The sequence below is a fragment of the Oryza sativa genome, chromosome 11 (assembly GCF_034140825.1).
Source record: "Oryza sativa Japonica Group chromosome 11, ASM3414082v1".
NCBI classification, from domain to species: domain Eukaryota; kingdom Viridiplantae; phylum Streptophyta; class Magnoliopsida; order Poales; family Poaceae; genus Oryza; species Oryza sativa.
The window spans coordinates 3,195,865-3,213,738 of NC_089045.1; the positions used below are offsets into that span (position 1 = coordinate 3,195,865).

Below are 17,874 nucleotides of genomic sequence, written 5' to 3' on the forward strand. Positions count from 1 at the left end.
ACTTTAATGCCATTTTCAACCATACCCTTTTTTTTTAAGCTGTCAAAAAAATATCTATGTTTAGGTTGTCGCTAAATTTGTTAAATACATAAGAAATCCTGCCAAAATTTTAACAATATTACCATCTTGTCAAAATTTTGGCATTGCTAAAATTTGGTAAGTTTTATTTTGGCTATAATATGAACAGGGCCTAATATTCCCGTGACTAGTAATGGCGAATGAGCAATTCAGGATTTGTGTAGCTCCTTAATTTGTTCCGGACCAATAATTATTGGTGCTACATACAAGTACATTGCTTTTTTTCTTATTATAGTGCAAATGAAAAACTCAAAAATTTTGAACTCGTATATTTGCAACTAGCATTCATATTAATCAAGAAAGAAATAGATTAACTTTAGTATTTAACCCAAGTTTCGATTTGGTTTAGCATATTTTCACTTTGGACACCCTTTTTAAACATCTTCTTGATTCACTTTAGTCCCATTTTCCTGAACCCTGCCGTCTTTGGGTATGCAAAGGACATCAATGCAACGGCATGGTCGAGATGAGCACCAGAGTGCAGTTTACGTTGTCACACGGAGAGTAACATTGAGGATTAGGTAAAAAGGAGTTCAAAGTGAAACAAAAAAAATGTATAAAAAACAAAAATAAAAATCTAATATTCTAAAATTGACGGGTTCTCTTGCAAAATTATGCGCCACGTGGCACCAATAGTTGCGCAACGCGTGCTACCGCTTCATCAAACGCTCGCGCTACGCCCGCACTAGAGCCAAACTGGCTGCTGCTGGGGCGTGGGCTTCAGCTCGCCTGGCCCAACAGGTAGGAGACGGGTGCTGGGCCTGTTTGTCTTGGGCCTGCCTTGCCCCCCCCCCCCTTTCTTTTTTTTTCCCTCTATCTTCCTTATTATTCTTTTCTTGCTCTATTTCACTCCTACATGTTGTAAAGAAAGCTAAGTGTAAAATTATAAAATTTTATATTTAAAAGGATGTCACGACTATTTTTTATTACAAAAATCTGAGCATATATAATCTAATAAACAAACTGGTATGGACTTAGCCACTTTCTAAAAAAAAAATCAAATACATACATTGTACAACTATGTAACAAAGGTTTATTACCCTACCAAACTTTGAAACACCAATAAAATAACAGCACTGCTATCTCCAAAGAAAATTATAAACTAACTCAAAAATACTGAAGGCACAAAAGGGCTATAGTAAAAAAGAAAATGGAGAAAAAGTAAAGTTAAATAATAATGCTACATCAATCATATATATGGGAAGGTAATAATTTCAAATCGCGCGTGAACTCATTTGAAGTGATGATCCTATCAATACCATGATGCGTGCAACGATATTATGCTAAGTCAATGTACAAACATAGCGTTGTATTTTTAGGAAAAAGTACGAATTACCTCTTGAACTATCGTAGACGACTGAATTACCCCCTCGAACTCGAAAACCAGACCTTTTAGACCCTCAACTATTAAAACCGGACAAATAACCCTCTTAACTCAATCCGGAGTGGTTTCGGTCCTACGTGGTATATGCGTGGCAGTCCAGTCATCAATTCATTTAAAAAAGTCGGTGGGGCCCACTATCAGGTCACTCCCCTCCTACCTCTCTCCACCACCAGAGCAAACCACCACCTCGCTGCTGCCGCCGCCGCCGCCGCACTCCTCGTAATCGACCACCCGCGCAAGCATCACCTCGACCGACGCGCGCAGCAGCGTGTCCAGGTCGTACGGCCGCTCCGGCACGCTGTCGAGGAACACCAGCTTGTTGCCTTCGCCTGTCATCATCGCCAGCGAGTGCGACTGCTGACTGCTTGACGGCGACGTCCTTGTCTCGCTGTCCGTCCTCGCCACGGTCACCGTGATGGGCTCCGTCATGTCGGGGGTGGCCGCTGCGGTGGTGGTGCTCCGACCAGCCGTTGCTCTGCTCAGCGCCGGAAGCATGCCAAGTACCCCACGGCGAGCATTGTTGGCTCAAAACCGGGAGAAAGCCTTTCTACACCCCAAAAGCTAGCTCATGAGGTGAGGGACCCCTCCCGTTTTTAAGTTGGTGCCACTCCCCCTAAACTTTCAATGTGGGACTATTCCCAACAATCTCTCCCGTCACACATTGGTGCCCCTTAGCCCTGACCAGGCTCCACACACGAGCACATACAGGCCTCACACCCGCGGTCCACTGACTGGCCCAACACATAGGCACATACGGGCCTCACACCCGCGGTCCACTGGGCTTCGGGCTTACACCACACGAGTGTGCACGGCACTTAGAGAGATTGTGGGCCCAGCTCTGATACCACTTGTTGGCCCAAAACCGGGAGATGTTGGCCCAACCGGGAGAAAGCCTTTCTACACCCCAAAAGCTAGCTCATGAGGTGAGGGACCCCTCCCCTTTTTAAGTTGGTGTCACTCCCCCTAAACTTTCAACGTGGGACTATTCCCAACAAGCATGACGATGAGCACAGCCACGACGTCGAGGATGATGCCGATGACCGCGCCACGGGTGAGCTTCCCTCCGCCCTTGCTGTTCCCGAGCGATGACGGCAGCAGCGCGGGGTTGGCGCACGGGGCGAGCAGGGCGCCGCAGAGCGTCGTGCCGAGGAAGGCGCTCGCCGGCATCCCGGAGAGATCCACCTTCTCGAGCAGCGCCAGCGAGAAGAACCCCTCCAGTAACTCGCCGGTGAGCCGGTTACCGGAGAGGTTCAGCGCCGGAGCTCGCCCTAGCTCCCGCGTGTTGATGGAAGCCGAGGCCGCATCCCGTTTCGCCGCCCTCGTCTCGCACACCATTGCCGCCTGCCGCCGGGAATGCTGCCGCCGCCCTCGCCTAGACTGTCGCGCCGTCCTCCGCCACCCCTAGCGCGTGCCGTTGAGGCTGCAAGACGCACGCTACCTGCTGCTCCTCTCCTCCCGCGTTGGTGATGCCGTTGCTGCCATTACTCAGTGCTCCTTGGTGACTGGAGAGAGAGATGGATGGGAGGGGAAGGAGGTGGAAGAAAGCAAAAGAGAGAAGATGCTGATAAGCGGGGCCCACTATTTTTTATTATTTTTATCGATTAGACTGCCACTTGTGTGCCTGTGGGATTAAAACCGCTTCGAGACTAAGATTAAAACCGCTTCGAGCTGAGTTATAGGAGGTAATTTATCCAGTTTAAAAAATTTAGGGTTAAAATAGTCTAGTACTGTAATTGGGTAATTCGTACTTTTTTTTTTCTTTTTTTACAAAGCTATACCTTAGCATGCTCCACCCGAGCACAGCACAGCCGGTCTAACCCCATTCCCTGCGGGTTGCAACAAGCTAGCGCAGAGCCAATATGCATTTTTTTAAGATAATAGAATATATCATCCCAGCATTTGCTTAAAAAGAGTTACATCCAATTATTACAAAGTAGCACCCCAGAAACGAGTAAACAAAGGTAACCTAGCCAAAATAAGAAGAACACATTTAAGAAGAACACATTTATTGAAGTCTATTTGTTAACCTTCACCCATAATTAGCAAATAGTTACATAAGCATTGACTCCAACCTGCGGCATGCAACCTTTAGGAACTCCCCATCATACTCACATCTTTGTAGCTTGCCTAAAACCGGAGCCAGTGCGTTGCCCTGAAAATTACCTGCATATATGTAATAGATGGTGATTAGCATATGACAAGGAAAAATACTACCTGCTATAGGTTACAACAAAATAGAAATCGATGTAGCAATATAAGAGGCTATATTGATTAAATGATTTTTTTAAAGCCATATGGACGGGCTAGCTACAAGGCGAGCCAACCGGCAGCCAATTTTCTAGTATGGGCTAAAGGGGGTGTAACATGGAACTTCAGTAAGGAGTCCAGACTGAATTTTCACTCTTAAAATTATTTTTGTGGGATTTGATATATTTTTTAAAAATCTTGTAAAATTGATGCTTTCAAATAATGCATATTCTAGGTTCAATTGGATTATTTTTTCTCTCTCAAAACAGGGCAGCATCATGCTAACCAGTCCATTGTTTGCCACCTTGGCATATGCCCCTGTTATCTGTACCCATTGTCTCCATGACGGTAGCGAACAAAATGAAGATAATGATGAGAACGAGGTGGAGATAATCTGCAATACATGCAACGGTCTCTTCACTGACTACAACATGGCCATAATCGAGGCTATATGGCCCCGCTTAGGTGACCTACGCAGTGCTGACCAACGTCGTCGAAGGATGGGTCACTGTCAAACAGGGTTCATCGGGGTGAACACGACGACCCCACCGTTGGATCCGAAGCCCTCTCCACTGCTTCCTTCCCCTCTCACTAGATCTAGGGGATGCCGCCATCGATCCATGCCCTCCGGTCAAGAAACCCTAGCCACCACCGCTGCTAGCAATCGGAATCATCGACCCGGGGCCACCTTCTCAGGATCCGGCTGTCGCGAGCCCGCCAGCGCCGGATCCGGCCTTTGCAAGCCTGCCAGTGGTAGTGGAGGAGGAGCTGCCAAGGCGCTCGGTGGCTGCTCCCGCTACCATTACGCGCAAACAGTCGGGGTCATCGTCATTGTTGAGGTTGTCATCCTAGGCCATCTCCGCTGGATCCAACTGTGGCAAGGCCACCGCCGTTGGATCCGGCCATCGTGGGTCCATTTATGCCAGCTCAAGCCTGTTCCGCGGCTCACATCGTTGTCCCTCCGGGCGTCGTGGCCGCTCTTGTCGCTGCCTTCATCACGACCGTTGTTGCTGCTCCCGTGGCCAGCCGGTGGAGGAGGGGGCTGGTGAAAAAGGAGGAGATGAGAGGAGAGAAGTGGGGAATTAGATTTTTTTTTTTAAAGAGAGGAGAGAAAAGAAGAGGGGGAGAGGATTGAGCGGTTGATTTTTTACTAGGCACGCCTCTTAACAGGCCTGTCTACACAAATAAAGCAATTTACCTATTTGTGCATGCGAACATATCACAAGGTTCGCACACGAAAATTAATTTTCACATACAGGTATTTGCTGGCCACCTCGAAAATCTTTGTACGTATGGGTCTTTTTTCGGCCCGTTTGAAAAAAAATAAAGGGGGTGTGTCTAAAAAAAATCAATTTTTAAGCAGCTTATTGAAATGATCGAATCAAACATGCCATACACGCATCAAACGGAGCTCATGAATTAATATCATCGCGAATGACCTTAACAAAATTAAGAACGTAATCTACTGCTGCAATAACAAAAGTAGTCAATAGAAGAATCCATGAATGAAAATACTGCAGAGCTTCCCACTAGTTGGTAAACAATTGCGTTGCATGCAATGCATAGAACATCGGACATAATTGGAAGTGAGTCGATAATTAGGCTCCTGCAATGATATTATATATAATCTACATGAACAGTACCCTGCATAGCTTTTGCACATATACTAAATTATAGAAAATGCAATAATCACTAATTAACTAGATCGATGCAACTCATGCCTGGAGATTAGTAGAAGAACATGTTGAATACATGATACTTACAGTATCGATGGTGATCAAGCAGCACTGTAGATCAATCAGCAGCAACGAGCAGTCCATAAAGAAGAAGCCGAGTGAATCATCACCATAAAACTAACCGGAGGCAATCAAAATTAGAGCTAGTGCACCGAGGAGCTCTGCCGCAACGACGGCGATTTGGAAGACTTGGAGAGTAAGAAGATGAGAAGAAACAGAGGAAACAAAGAAAGGCAGCAGTAGAACAGCGAGGAATTTGGCGTGTTCATGGGACAGGGATTAATACAATAAGCGTTTAAAAAAATGGTTGTATTTTTCCGGACGTAACGAGACAAGATGAGTGTGAAGTATGACCAAGGTGCAGATAATTGTAGCACACTGAGACAAATCTTGAGTATGAATAAAAGGGAGTACAGAGGAAAAACTAAGGGTAAAATAAAGGTGTCCAAGGTGAAATTATGGAGTAAATAAGGTCCAATGTTAAACCTCGATAAGAAGGGTCCAAACTGAAATTAACTCTCGAAAATATTTTCATGGGATTCAATATAATTTTTGTGAAAATTATGTAAATTTTATGCTTTCGAAGAATGCTTAAACCACTTTTAATTGGGTTATGTTTTCTCTCAAAACAGGGGAACCTCGTGCTAACTGGCCCATCTTTTGCCATCTCGGTGTATGTCGGCATTGACCTGATCAATCTCCATGACGGTAGCCAAGAAGAAGAAGATGACGATGAGGAAGATAACGTTGGGGAGATATTCTGCAATACCTGCACCTGTGACTTCACCGACTACAACAGTGCCATAGTCGAGACGGTCATCACATGGTATGGCCCAGCTGAGGTGACCTATGTTGTGCTGACCAACGCCTTCCAATGATATATAGGCTGTGTTTAGATTCAAAATTTGGATCTAAACTTTAAACTTCAGTCCTTTTCCGTCACATCAACCCATCATACACATACAACTTTTCAGTCACATCATCTTCAATTTTAACCAAAATCCAAACTTCCCCCTCAACTAAACACAGCCATAGGTCACTGTCAAGGTAGCTCGTCGGGATAACACGCTGGTCCCACTGCCACCACTGGTGTTCTTGGGAGGATCATCGGCAAGCTCTTCAATGTTGGCTGGGTCTACTGGCGTGGCTGTGCTGTATGATTGGTTTGTTAGGAAGCAACTGCTGTTACAATAAAAGGTTTACTGGTCATTTTAAGTCATTAATATGGCATCATTTTTCCTAAATTAACTATATTAACCTGGCCGTTTGGTTTTTTTTGAAGCATTCAGCTTTCGCAAAAGTAACTTTGCGTCAATTTTCTTAAAAACTAGGAAACATGCATGTGTTCTCGTGCATTTTATCTCTTGAAAATTTTCCTTTAAGTCTATGTCTCTCTCATTTGATCCCTGTGTTTTTTTTACAGTCTAATTAACAGTCATTGATTTATAGAGAGCGTCGGTTTTTAACTAACCTGCAGTGATTGGCGGCACTGTTGTGATGTTTTGTAGTAGTGTGTGGTATATGAAGTAGTGGTTAAAATATCCTAGGTAAGATAGAATACCTTGATGGTATATAAATCTCTGAATAATTATGTTGGGCACTGCTTTCTACCCAGTGTCACCCGCATAAATATTAATAAAAGATGATCAATGGCATGCATGCCGTTTATCTATGTGAACACATATTCCGAATCTATATAAATTAGGTGAAACTCCGCGTGTTGTTATAAAATTTTAGTATAATAACAATAAGTAAAAATAATATATAAGATAGCAAGATAATATAAGCTTATGTAAGTTGATGTGGTTTATGATAATTTAAATTTAAATAGTATATAGAATAATGATTCAAATATAAATATAAAAGTAAAGTGATGTGGCTTTATGAGAACAAAACGAAGGAGATAGTTTGGACCATATAGATTAATCATCTAACAGCTATAAACAATTGAGGTGATATGGCTTAATGAGAGAAAAAAGAAGATATATAATTTGGATCATAGATTAATTAATCATCTAAGGACTAAAAACAATTAATGTAATATTGCTTAATAAGAGAAGAGAGAAACAACATTAACTAAGTGAGAATGAACTATACAGGTATATATGATATTATAAAAAATAATAAATATATATATTAAAATATTATGTGAATTATGTGGAATAACGATTTAGCATGTTTGCATTTTAAAAGCTCTAAAATTTAATAAAATATAAAACTATAGATAATATAGCATGCTTGTATGATGTTTAAATATAATACACCCTCCGTTCCAAAATATAAGGCACGACCACCTTTAACGCAAAGACCAAAAAATAATTATTATCATATCCTAGTTTGAATCACCCTAATAAATATAATGCATGCATCCAATAGAATTAGAGATCTTGAGGGTGGAGGATTTAAAAAGTAATAATTTAATGGAGAAGAGGTCCTGATTAATTTTATACATGCATATATGCCTTATATTATGGAACATCCAAAAAAAATAGTTGTGCCTTATATCATGGAACCGAGAGAGTAATTATTAGTGGATGGTGATTTGGCATATTGTTAGTGGATAATAATGTGACATTTTTATATGGTAAGCTTTAGGATTTAGTGGATTAATTGTAACTTTATAGTAAGAGAGGATGTATGTCATTATCTAAAAGATATAAATGTATGCCATTACAGATATTTCAATCTCAAGCGGTTTTCAAACGAACTATTTTGCATTTAACTGGGAGCAGCAGATGATGTAAAAAGGACAAACTGCCAACTTAATTTGGTCTCCCGTGTTCATACACACGTGAATCATGTAACGCATGACAGGTACATATATCAATAGAGGGTAATTAATGGACGTGAATCATGTAAACACATGATAGGTACTTCCTCCGTTTCATATTATAAGACTTTCCACTACTACATGAAAGATTTTTCCGTGCGGGTGGAATTGATTTTCACATGTGGAGCTTCCACCCGTCTGGAAGGCAACGTTTGCAAAAATCCTGGTTTTTGTGCGGGTGACGCCCCCGCACACGGAAATCGATTTTCGCGTGTGGGCGCTTTGGCCGCCCGCATGGGAAAAATAAAAAACTGAAACAAAAAAAATCAAAATCCACCCGCAAGCCCTAACCTAGCCGCCGTCAATACCACGGCCACCACCATCATCGTTGCCTTGCCCGAGGCCTGTCATCGTCATCGCCACCTTGCCTGAGGCCTGCCGCCGTCGTCCCCGCGGTCGCCGGCAACGGATCCAGCCTCCTCGTGGTGGCAGGCGACGGATCCGACATCCCCGTGGTGGCAGGCCACGGATCCGGCCTCCCAGCGGCGGCGGGCCACGGATCTTGCCTTCCCGCGGCGGCTGGCAACGGATCTGGCCTTTACGCGGCGGCCGGAGACAGATCCGCTCCGCCGCCAACACCGTAGCCGATGCCGCCGCCTCCACGCCCGCCGATGCCACCACCTTCGCCGCCCTAACCGAGGGCACCGCCGTTGCCGGGGAGGAGAGGGACAGGGAGAGGGAGATGGGAGGATGGGGAGGAGGAGAGGGACAGTGAGGATAGGTAGGATGGGGAGGACCATAAATGAGTGAGGCGCGCGCGTGATGGGAGGATGGAGAGGAGGATAAGAGGAAGATGGGATGATGGGCAGCACTTGGGGTGGGCTATTTTCCTGTGTGGTTGACTTAACAACCGCACGCGAAAATAGGCTTATCTTCCTGTGCGGGTCTGTTAAGTGATCCGCACACGAAAAATGATTTTCCTGTGTGGGCGATGGCCCGACGCCCTTCCCTCATTTTCATGTGCGGTTGCACTTATGGTCCGCCTGGAAACAAAAGGGTCTAGTGTCCAAGAAAATCTTTCATGTAGTAGTGTTCTAGCATTGACATATATATGAATGTGGGCAATGCTAGAAAATCTTATAATATGAAATGGAGAGAGTACATGTATCAATAGAGGGTAATTAATGTTTCTATATATCATGTCATATGCTTTGCCACGTGGTGGCGTTTGCATAGTGCCTGTGTCCCGCATTCCCTACCGGAGAACTGATCTTTTATTGTGGTTCCCAAAAATACAAATCTCTCGATTCTATTACCAATCGAGACTAAAGATGCCGTCTTTAGTACTATTTAATAACCCTCACGACACAATACAATCTTTAGTACTGGTTAGTAACACCAACCGATACTAAAGATTGTTTTTAGTCCCGGTTGAACTTTGTCAGTACTACCATGTTAAGCACCCTGGGCTCTTTTGTTACCAACTGATACTATATGATCTTTATTATCGGTTGGTAACACCAACCAGTACTAAAAATTATATGCCTTCTTCCTCCTTCGGCCCGTGTCATTGCTGCCAAGAGGTTGGAGAAGGAAAGGAGGTGTTGCCAAAATTTTTCGTGAAAATAATTTGGTGATATTACACAAATCGAAGGGATATGAAAGGTTAGCAATTTTATTCTGTATTGATGTATGATTAGCATATTACATTTCTAGCTATGTTTTTATATGTCATTATCTCTCAAAAAAGTATATGGAAAAAGAGGGAGAGAAAAATATTTGGAGAAAATAAGACACATTTGATAAAAATGTTTTAAAAAAATAAAACAAAGGAAAATTGTAGAAAATGAAGAAAAAAAATAGAAAACTAAGTCCATTTTTAACACATTAAAATAGTTAGAAATAAGAAAAAATCATTAAAAATATGTTTTCATTTTTTTAAAAACTTGTAAAATGTTTTTTTAAAAGGATAATACATGGAAAAGCATATTTACAATTTTCTTAAAGAAATAGTCAGAGAGATTTGTGACTTCAGTTGTGAGTTTAATTATGATGTTTTAAATATTATATGATTATTTAATTATTTTCACTTTCGTGGATTTCCTTAACATTTGTTTATTTGATGTAGATGAATTGGCAATGGATGTATACCGGCATACCGCGGATAGACGATCGAAGGAGTTTGTTGATGGTGTACATTATTTTTTATGTGGCCAATGCCCACAGGCCTAAGGTTTTATATATTGTCCATGCAAAAAGTACAAAACTAGAAAGAGTATTTTGCATCAAGGACTCTTCATACCCACTTATTGCAATCAGAATTCATACCTAGCTATAATTGTTGGACCTTGCATAGAGACTTTGGGATTGCAATGGAAGAAGATGATGAAGAAAATGACAACGTTCCAGACTGGGCTCAATACGGTGGATTTGCAGATACAACAGGCGATGGGGGTGGAGCTGTTGAAGAAAACAACGGTGCGGATGATCTAGGTCAGATATTGTGCGACGTAAAGAAAGACTGCGAAAGTGAAAAGGAGGTCCAAAAATTGGAGCGTATGTTAGTGGACCACAAAACGTTATTGTACACAGGTTACGAACAGGGGGCACAAAAGGTTGGGTACCACGCTGGAATTGCTGCAATGGAAGGCAAAATAATGGCGTTACTGACAAGGCATTTGGCAAGTTATTGAAACTCGTAAAGAATATTCTTCTGGAGGGAAACGAATTGTCGGAAACAACGTATGAAGCTTAAAAGGTAGTCTGCCCTCTAGGACTAGAAATCTAGAAGATACATGCATGTCCGAACGATTATATCCTCTATCGCGGTGAGTAGTTCGAGAACCTCGAAGCATGCCCGGTTTGTAATGCATCACGATACAAGATTAGACGAGATGACCCCGATGAAGTTAACCGACAACCTTCAAAGAAGAGAGTTCCTGCTAAGGTGATGTGGTATTTCCCTATAATACCACGTCTGAGACATTTGTACAAGACTAAAGCGCATGCTTGAATGATGCGCTGGCACGTAGAAGAACGTAAACAAGACGGGATGTTGAGACACCCTGTCGACGGGTCATAGTGGCGAAAGATCGACAAAATATTTGAGGACTTCGGTAATGATGCAAGGAATATAAGGTTTGGTTTTAGTACGAATCGCATGAATCCATTTGGAGAGATGAGTAGCGGTCGTAGCACTTAGCCTCAGCGGCAGATCTACAGTATAAGGGCCAGTGTCAGGCTACACCGGCGACTTTCAGCAAAACCTATAGCAAAACTGTTCATCCATATATTATAACGCTATGATCTAAGCATAATTAGCATACTATGACACCAATAGACACGTTATTACACCAATGAATCGATTTTCTGGATCCGCCACTGCTTGGCCTGTGACCCTATGTGTTTACAACCTTCCCCCTTGGTTGTGCATGAAGCAAAAGTACATCATGATGCCGATTATTATTCAAGGCCCAAAGTGAGTGAGAGAGAGAGAGAGAGATGGGGCGATGGGGGTGGGCAAGGGGAGTGGATAGGGTTTGGAGAAGAGGGGCGGCTCGTGGTGGAGCGCCGGTTCGGCTGCACCTGTAGTTTATTATAGGTGCTGATTTTTTTTTAAAAAAAAGTAGTACTACTATAAGTGTTGGTTTTTATCTAGCTATAACCAAATCCTATAATATAAGCATAGGTCTAGTTTTTTTTAACAAACTAGCACCTATAGGTGCCAGTTTTTATCTAAAATTTTCATCCTAAAGAGGTGGGAAATGGTAATAGGTGTCGGTTTTGAATAAACCGGTACCTATGATCCGGTACATATAAGGTGTTTTGTAAGTGAATGTCTGTCCCAAAATAAAGGTATTTCTTTGCCTATCATCTTCTCCCAATCAATCACAATTATTTTTCATTTAATTTTCTTTATCGACTTTCTCATCTTAACCAATCACAATCTTCAACCAATTATTTTCATCTACGTTCTTAATACGTGTGTCCACCTAAAATATGCTACTCCGTAACATTTTAGGAGGAGGAAGTGGTTCGAGAAACTGGACTGCTCAGTTAAGTCCTATCAGAACATTTAAACTTGATGAGAGATGTTGTTTTAGCTCCGTTCAGAGCTTTCGAATCATCGATGTTAATTTGTTCAATTCCTGCAGCAAGACATACGTACGCTTCATTATTTGAAGATGGTTGGGTGTTATCTAAACGGGGCCATGTATTGGCTTTTGACCTTCTAAAATTGACACTGCATGCGCTGAAGTTTATGAGGTAGAGGGGGAATTAATTGGAATGATTCTTCAGTCTTGTTCTTAATTTTGTCTCAAATTGTGATTTATAACTTCAGGGTATTTTCCAGGATTAATTTGAAGGAGCTTTTTTTTTAAAAAAAAATTTCTCAGATAGATTGTATTGGAAAAGTGTATAGAGAGTTAACTTTATCTATTGACTATAGTTCTTGGATACTTGGTAGTACGCAGGATTTCTCATTCCCATTTTCCCATGTTTGAGCCTTTAAGGATTCGAACTTTAACTATTATGACGTTTGAATTTGAATATGGTTGAAATCTAACATTAGAAATATTCATATTTGAATTCTTAAGGTGTTAAACTATACGTAGACATAGTATAAGTAGAAATACAGGAGAAATAAATAGCAAGTCTCTATATTGCTGGAGTTGGAGATATTTATATTTTGTGGGTTCTTAGAAAGTGATGCAGTCCCTATTTATTTCTACTAGTGTTATATCATGTGTGAACAAGGAGATATACACCATATATAGACGACCTAGACCGGTACAGAAAGATGCAAATATATTACTGTATACATATTGACGAAAAACAGCGCATGATATGGCAATACCCCGCTAACGTACGTAACGTGTATTGATTGAGGCGTCGATCGAGCGCTCTATAAATAGAGAGTTTGCTTCATTGGGCAGGGCAAGAGCAGCAAGGCAAGTAAGCAGGGTAAGTCAGTTCAGTTATCGGTGATGATCGATATATTTATATTTCTAATTCTTATACAATCACTGGTGGAGAAACCATCTTTCGTCGGTCGGCCGATTTCCACAATAGTCCCGGATGCAATAAAAACCGGGGCTAAAGATGATCTTTAGTCCCGGTTCAAAAGGGTAACGGGCATATTTGATCTTTAGTCCCGGTTTGTGTTACCAACCGGGACTAAAGATCATCTTTAGTCTCGGTTCGAATGCTGTCAGGGCCTGTCAGGCCCCCACGGGATCTTTAGTCCCGGTTGGTAACACCAACCGGGACTAAAGATCGTAACTTTAGTCCCGGTTGGTAATACCAACCGGGACTAAAGATCCCGGTGATCTTTAGCCCCGGTTGGTGCTACCAACCGGGACTAAAGTCCCACCCCTATATATATATGTCTTCTTCCTCCTCCAGCTGCCCGAGCAAGCTTCAAAATTTCTTCAAAAAAGAGGGGAGGTCATGCCAAAATTTCTATTGAATTTATTTTGGTGATTACATACAAATCGGAGGTGCCTAAAAGGTTTGCAACTTCATCCTCCAATGTTTTTTTTTGTCATACTACATTTGCACCTATGTTTTGCACACTTTTTTTGTCTCCAAAATTTAGTTGTAAGTTGATGAGAGAGAAAATGTGTGTGGGGAAGAAAGAATATATAGAAATTTAGTTCATTTGCTAAACAAGTTTTTATAAAATAGTTGAGAAGGAAAACTCTAGTGAAAGTTAATCTTAAATAATAGAAAACAAACTAAAATGAAAATTAAAAGAAGTAAAACACATTAAAATTAGTTTAAAACTTTACAAATAGTTTTTAAGAATTATTTGGTGTAATATTTTATGATTTTTGTATGAATAAAGATATCTTATAATTATTGTATGACTGTCATTATTGTAAGAATAATTATTTGTGTACGGTTTTTTTGACTCATGTAGATGGATCGGCAATGGATGTACGCTGACCGGCGGTCCAAAGAGTTTATTGACGGCGTGCACTATTTTTTGAGAGTGGCCGAAGCTAACAGGAAAAGGGGTTTTATTTGTTGTCCATGCAATAAGTGTAAGAATCAGAAGGAGTATTCTGCATCCAGGACTATTCATTTCCACTTGTTTGAGTCGGGGTTCATGCCAAGCTATAATTGTTGGACATCCCACGGAGAGCAAGGTGTTGAAATGGAAGAAGATGAAGTGGAAGACGACAATATTCCGGACTTTGCTCAGTTTGTTGGATTTGAAGGAAATCAAACGGGCGAGGAGGAAATAGCTGCTGATGGTAACGACGTTGCGGATGATCTTGGTCAGATGTTGCAGGACGCCAGGGAGGACTGCGAAAGTGAAAAGGAGGCCCATAAATTGGACAAGATGTTGGAGGACCACAGAACTTCGTTGTACCCAGGTTGCGAGCAGGGGCACAAAAAGTTGGATACCACTCTAGAGTTGTTGCAATGGAAGGCAAAAAATGGGGTTAGTGACAAGGCATTTGGCGATTTATTGAAACTCGTCAAGAACATTCTTCCGGGGGGAAACAAATTGCCCGAGACAACGTACGAGGCTAAGAAGATAGTCTGCCCGTTAGGACTGGAAGTTCATAAGATTCACGCATGTCCGAACGATTGTATCCTATATCGTGGTGAGGAGTATGAGAACCTAGAAGCATGCCCTGTTTGCAAAGCACTACGATACAAGATTAGACGGGACGATCCAGGAGAAGTTGACGGGCAGCTAACAAAGAAGAGAATTCCTGCTAAGGTGATGTGGTATTTCCCTATAATACCACGGCTAAGGTGTTTGTTCAGGAACAAGGGGAATGCTAGAATGTTGCGATGGCACGCTGAAGAGCGTCAACATGACGGGATGCTGAGACACCCCGCCGATGGTTCGCAGTGGCGAAACATCGACAGAAAATTTAAAGAATTTGGAAAGGACGCACGAAACATACGGTTTGGTTTGAGTACGGATGGCATGAATCCTTTTGGAGAGATGAGCAGCGGCCATAGCACTTGGCCCGTTACGATGTGTATCTACAACCTTCCCCCCTGGCTATGCATGAAGAGGAAGTACATAATGATGCCGATTATTATTCAAGGCCCCAAGCAACCTGGTAACGACATCGACGTGTACCTAAGACCACTGGTCGAAGATCTTAAACAGTTGTGGAAGAAGGAAGGTGTCCCCGTGTGGGACGAGGACAAACAGGAGGAGTTTAACCTACGAGCGCTGCTGTTCGTAACCATCAACGATTGGCCTGCACTTAGCAACCTATCCGGACAGTCCAACAAGGGGTACAAGGCTTGCACTCACTGTATGGATGAAACAGAAAGTACGTATCTTAAGCACTGTAAGAAGGTTGTATACATGGGTCATCGTCGATTCCTTGCAGCAAACCACCCGGTACGGAAGAAAGGCAAGCACTTCGAACATAAGGCCGACCACCGTACGAAGCCTAAACATCGCAGCGGGAAAACAGTGTTTGCTATGGTTAAAGATCTTAAAGTAGTGTTCGGAAAGGGGCCTGGAAGCCAGCATATAGAGAGCGAAGATGGTCACGCGGCGATGTGGAAAAAGAACTCTATATTTTGGGAGTTACCATATTGGGAATTCTTGGACGTACGCCACGCAATCGACGTGATGCACCTCACTAAGAACCTTTGCGTAAACCTTCTTGGCTTCCTAGGTGTATACGGAAAGTCGAAAGATACACTGGAAGCACATAATGATCTGAAGCATATGGAACAACGCGGCGACCTTCACCCGGAACCAAAGGAGAAAGGAAGCCATTACTTGAGTCCAGCCAGCTACACTCTTAGCAAGGCAGAGAAGGAAAGTATGTTTGAATGCTTGGAGAGCATAAAGGTACCGTCTGGATACTCCACGAATATCAAGCGAATAATAAGCACGAAGGAGAAGAAGTTCACAAACCTAAAGTCTCATGACTGTCACGTGTTGATGACACAACTGCTACCAGTTGTAATAAGGGGTATCCTTCCAGACAATGTCCGGGCAACAATAACAAAGCTATGTGCATTCATGAACGCAATTTCGCAGAAGGTCATCGATCCGGATAGATTAGATGCCCTTCAGAATGAAGTGGTGCAATGTCTCGTCAGTTTTGAGTTGATATTTCCACCTTCATTTTTCAATATAATGACGCATCTGCTTTGTCACCTTGTGAAAGAGATCCGTATTCTCGGGCCTATGTACCTACACAACATGTTTCCTTTCGAGAGGTACATGGGCGTTCTGAAGAAGTATGTTCGTAACCGTGCTCGTCCAGAGGCAAGCATCGCCAAGGGTTATGGAACAGAGGAGGTCATCGAATTTTGCGTAGAATTTATCGAAGACCTTCGCCCAATCGGGGTACCTGAATCACGCCATGAAGGGAGACTACGGGGAAAGGGAACTCTCGGAAGGAAAGCAATTATGACGGTAGACAACAATTTATTCCGTAAAGCCCATTTCACTGTTCTGCAACACTCTTCATTGGTAGCTCCTTACATCGAGGAGCACTTGGCTCTAGTTCGCGCCAGGAACATCGGTAAGTCCGATGCATGGATTACACGGCATCACATTGATACTTTCCCCGCGTGGCTACGACAACATCTCATGGGTAACGAGTCGATCAACCAACAACTTGCCTTCCTGGCGAGGGGACCGTCTGGGTCGATCGCGACATTCCAGGGATATGAGATCAATGGGTACACATTCTACACGAGAGCCCAAGACATGAAGAGCACGAACCAAAACAGCGCTGTTCGTGTCGATGCCATGGGACACGATGGAACAACTGCCACGTATTACGGTGCCATCGAGGACATATGGGAACTTGACTATGGTCCTCTCAAGGTTCCTCTGTTCCGGTGCCAATGGGTTAGGTTGACTGGTGGAGGCGTAATGATTGATGACAGTGGGATGACAACTGTTGACCTTAACAAGGTTGGATACTCGGACGAACCTTTTGTCCTTGCCAATGATGTAACGCAAGTCTTTTTCGTGAAGGACATGTCTAGCAAAGGAAAGAAGGGCAGAGGGCCTGATGAGCCTAAGCGTCAAGTGGTTCTCCCAGGCAAAAGAAAAATCGTCGGAGTTGAGGACAAGACTGACGAGGATTACGATCAGTTGGATGGGCAACCCCCTTTCACGGTGACGATTGACCCTAGCATCCTCCTATCAAATGAAGACACCCCTTACTCACGCAGCGATCACAAGGAGGGAACAATAGTGAGGAGAAAGTACGTGCGGTCAACCGCCACCGCCGATGTAATGCCGTAATTATTGTGTACACGATGTAAACTATTTTGGATGTATTGATTATCCATATAAATCAATTGATGTATGGCATATGTTAATTACGCACGATTATTAGAGGTTTCAACAAGTTTAAATCATGTATATGCTAGTTATATGTGATACTTACAATTTTTAAAAGTTTTAAATCACACAGGTGGCAATTTCATATGTATGTTAATTAGAGTTTTTAACATTTAATTTACTAGCATTCATATGCTAATTATAATTGACTAGAGGATTTTTAAAAGTTTTAAATCACGCAAGTGGCAATTTCATATGTTAATTAGAGTTTTTAACATTTAATTTACTATCATTCATATGCTAATTATAATTGACTGGAGAATTTTTAAAAGTATTAAATTTAATATATTTTTAAAACTATCAT

The 17,874-nt window shown here is 42.4% G+C and overlaps 1 protein-coding gene and 1 long non-coding RNA gene across 2 annotated transcripts; one reads left to right on the top strand and one right to left on the bottom strand.

Annotated features, from left to right (window-relative positions):
• Positions 1-3,306: 3,306 nt before the first annotated feature.
• LOC107278221 (uncharacterized) lies at positions 3,307-5,847 on the bottom strand. The gene is made up of 2 exons (XR_010737628.1): positions 5,473-5,847; positions 3,307-3,625 (listed from the first exon to the last, which is right to left on the bottom strand). It is a non-coding gene; the product is annotated as an uncharacterized lncRNA (long non-coding RNA).
• A 7,331-nt stretch (positions 5,848-13,178) lies between these two features.
• LOC112936937 (uncharacterized) lies at positions 13,179-17,548 on the top strand. Its single transcript, XM_066305475.1, has 2 exons — positions 13,179-13,727; positions 14,139-17,548. Exon 2 carries the CDS (start codon positions 14,139-14,141, stop codon positions 17,469-17,471), a length of 3,333 nt encoding a protein of 1,110 aa, XP_066161572.1. The 5' UTR covers positions 13,179-13,727; the 3' UTR covers positions 17,472-17,548.
• The last annotated feature ends 326 nt before the right edge of the window (positions 17,549-17,874 follow it).